The sequence below is a fragment of the Gavialis gangeticus genome, unplaced genomic scaffold (assembly GCF_001723915.1).
Source record: "Gavialis gangeticus isolate Ggan-Ray unplaced genomic scaffold, GavGan_comp1, whole genome shotgun sequence".
Taxonomy (NCBI): Eukaryota; Metazoa; Chordata; order Crocodylia; family Gavialidae; genus Gavialis; species Gavialis gangeticus.
The window spans coordinates 123,667,326-123,670,849 of record NW_017729024.1 but is presented as its reverse complement, the minus strand read 5'-3'; the positions used below and the strand labels follow the sequence as shown (position 1 = coordinate 123,670,849).

At 38.8% G+C, this 3,524-nt stretch overlaps 1 protein-coding gene across 3 annotated transcripts in view; it reads left to right on the top strand.

The window, feature by feature from the left end:
- The window catches only part of DMRT1 (doublesex and mab-3 related transcription factor 1), a 122,215-nt gene that overhangs the window by 81,231 nt on the left and 37,460 nt on the right, over positions 1 to 3,524 (top strand). Inside the window, exon 5 of one of the 3 annotated variants that reach the window (XM_019517650.1) lies at positions 2,844 to 2,889. The exons of the other annotated variants lie outside the window; for them this stretch is intronic. Within the exon in view, the coding sequence (XP_019373195.1) occupies positions 2,844 to 2,854 (11 nt within the window). The 3' untranslated portion in view covers positions 2,855 to 2,889. The remainder of the gene's footprint in view (positions 1 to 2,843; positions 2,890 to 3,524) is intronic. 3 annotated transcript variants of the gene reach the window in all.

Here is a 3,524-nt window from a genome sequence, read left to right as displayed (position 1 = left end):
AGGTGCTGGCCCCAGCCTCTAGCTCCCCCTGGCGAGAGATCTGAGAGGAGCTGGGCAGGTGCAGATTGCCCCAAGTGGCACAATTTGCCTGTCACCAAAGTGTATGTCCAGGCACATGTGCTGAGGCACAAATCTCTGGCACAAATGTGTGCTGCTGCTGTTTGAGCTTCTTCAAGTGCATGTGCTTGCATGTGTGGATGCGCCTGTTGGGTGCAAATCTGCACCTGACACAGACACACGTGTAGACTTGTTCCCGGGAAAAGTTTAATGAGGCTGAATTATTGCAGAGTAAATTCAGGTGCATTAATTGCATATGTAGACGTGCCCTGTGAGGGCGAGCCTCCAGAGGATAATTGACATCAAATGCCTAAGCCAGTCACCCTGATCTTACATCTGATAATCTCCTAAAATTTTGCTCACCTTTAATTTTTTAAAGTTACACAAGTACATGCTACAACATTGTATAAAACAAATGTACATGTTTTAGTTCAGTGTATCTTTCTTTTAAGAAAAAGAGTTGAATACAAAAAAGTGAGAATGAATCAAGTTTAGAAAGTCGTCTTATTTAAAAATGGTTTCTCTGATTAACCTCAGAACTTCTCTAGCCTTGGAATAAGCTTAAAAAATTCAAACAAGAACAGAGAAATTTGCCAGAAATATATAATACAGTCAAAATGAAGTATGCAATAAAAACTATCTTGGACTCAACTGTGGGATCAATACTGTATTCTGCATGCAGCTGTGTGATGAATCCCTAGCATTGGTTTCACAGTCAGATGCATATTGGCTTCTAAGTCTCATTTCTTATGACAAACGAAAAGAAAAGCTCAAGGCTCATTTCAGTAACAAGAGTGGTTGTTCTGGAGACATTACACACTAAAAGAATGGAAAGGAGATCCCAGATGATGGCATTCTTCTCAGCCTAGGCTGCAGTGTATGAAAGCAGAGACTGTTTGTGATCCTTCTCATGTGCAATGTATGCCATATAGAGAGCAAATGTTTCAGAGCCACAGATGGCATCTGAATGCAGAGTCAGAGATATGCCCATCACAGAGTCTTGGCACACAGAATATCTGTGAGACCAGATCCTTGCAACTCTGTTGTTTCATTGGATCATCCCACCCCACACGTCAACACCAGTGCTGAAAGGACTCTTTACAATATTATTTGGAAGCAACACTGAGGAATCACGGAAGAGGTGAGACCTGATTCTACTTTATTTGTCATCAGTGGACAAGATTCACTCCCTGGATTTTGCAGGTAGATCTTGAGACGTGGGGCACCACACCAGAAGCTACTCCATTTCCCCCTGTGACAAGGGGTGGAGGCAGCTGACACAGCCAGATTCACTTTTTGGGCTGTCCCAAGATGTTTAGGCCAGCTCTGAGAAATGCTGATTGGCACCTTTCTCAGTCAGCCCCTGCTAACAGGGATCAGTGAAGACTTGACTGGATTTTACAGATGCTCTAACCAGCAAAACCACTTCGGAAACATGCTTTTGCCCCTGCTTTGAATCTCTATTCAAGTACACCTGTGCCATGGGTGGAAGAAACTACAGATTACAGCCTCTGTATCTGTGAGTATGAGGATGATCTGATGGAAAACAGCCCCATCTTGTTTGTTCTCCCAGGTGGATTGTGGTGTGTTGGTACCTGCTGAAACAATACTGTTTTGTTTTTAAACAAACCAAATCTGCTAGAAACAATTGAAACTCCAAACGGTGTTCTAGAATCACATTTTAATTCTTGTCTAAATGAAAGTATTATTGATAGCTGAAAACAGTGATGATACCATAATTAAAATGTTAGGAAGAAACTTATAATTAAAAACAAGCTGTTAGAAATCATCTGCAGATATACTAAAACATGGCACAAAAATCTGTCATTATATGGGCCTATTTTGTTAAGCACTTTGGTTCTTGAATAATTGGATTTGTAATTTGCCCGTTCTTTTTCTTAAATATATTCTAATTTATTAGTCCCAAATGCATCCACCACTTGTAGCATCATTTAGACATGAGTTGCAAGTAGGCTGAAAATTGGGACAGTTCTCCCAGTGTTGGTTTGGTTCACTGGCATGTGAGTGTACAATACACAGAAACTTCCGATTTTCCTGATTGCTGCATTCCCTTATCAGGTAAGGTATTTGCTCAGTGCAAGTTTCTTAGAAATGTCAGTGTTTTGCTTCATGTTCAAAAAAACTACAGCAGTATAACACATGCCTTACCACTTAATCAAAAGATGGAGCATGAGGCCATAGTGACATACACAAATGTGTCCAGTACAGTGATTTTGCTGTTGACATGTTGTCAAAGCAGAAACAAACTTCTGCTGAAATTAGTAGGTTTCTTTATATCAACCAGAGTGGAAATTGGATTAGGGCCTAGCAAAATGCCTAGCAGTTAAACAGGTACTTTTTGGGTAAATTTTATTTTTTAACTGAAAAGCATATACTAAAAATTAGAAGTTAAATGCTGGGCTTGCCAATCTTCATGCTTTATTTAAAAAATAAGTCATTAATTTTCACTTGTGACACAATTAACACAGCTAATGGAATAGCACTTCATTAACAGCAATAATAATAATTGTGTGGGGACATCTTAAAACAAAGTAGGGTAAACTTTTCCTGCAAGTTTTTAAGGTAAACCTTTTTGGAAGTAATTTTTTCCTGTCTGTATTCTGAGTGAGGTTAGACTACTAAAGATACTTTTACAAGAGATGTTTAAGGTGCTTTCAGGACTTGTTTCAGGAAAGTTCTTAAGCATATGCTTAAGTTCAATTGTACTTTAGTTTATTTTATTTTCTAACATGTTCTGTATGCTGTATGCACTCTAAAACCTACAGGAAGAAAATAATCCATGTACAAAAGAGCTGATCATTGCACAATTAGGTAAGTGTGCATTTTTCTGATTTTCCACAAAGGAAGCCTGAAATTGCTCCTGATAAGCCTAAAAATATAGAGCTACGATATTTTCTAATGAGTTTTTTTTCTATTTTTAAATACCATGAAAAAGCATCCAACAATGTATTCTTTGTTGGATGTTGGGAAGTTTAAAGAATGCTAAGCTATTGTGTACACTCTGAGTACTCTCAGTAGATACAGCCAAGCTTGGACTAGAAATAGCCAGGGTACCAACTATAATAGGAGATGTCTACATATACACTAGTAAAGTCTCACCCATCCACCACGGCTTTAAAATACATATAAGCAAATATAGCCTGTTCAGTTCTTTGGGTTTCTTTTGGTTGCCTTTCAAAACAAGATTTGGTTTCATCAGAGAATGTATTTACTTGTATAACATTCTGTGTGAATAAACATGTGAGCATACTTTTTTTTTTAGTTGGTTCAAGCAGCTTTAATAGGAAGTATCTGCAGCTGCTGTGTGTTTTGCGTGGATGGAAGGAATAGTAAAGAAGCCAGAGGCTGGCATGAATGCAAGAAAGCCAGTCAGTGAAAATGTAAATTGAGGCATCAGTGGGTGAGAGTGGAAGGTGGGGAAGGGGGATGTAGCAGGTAAAAGTGGA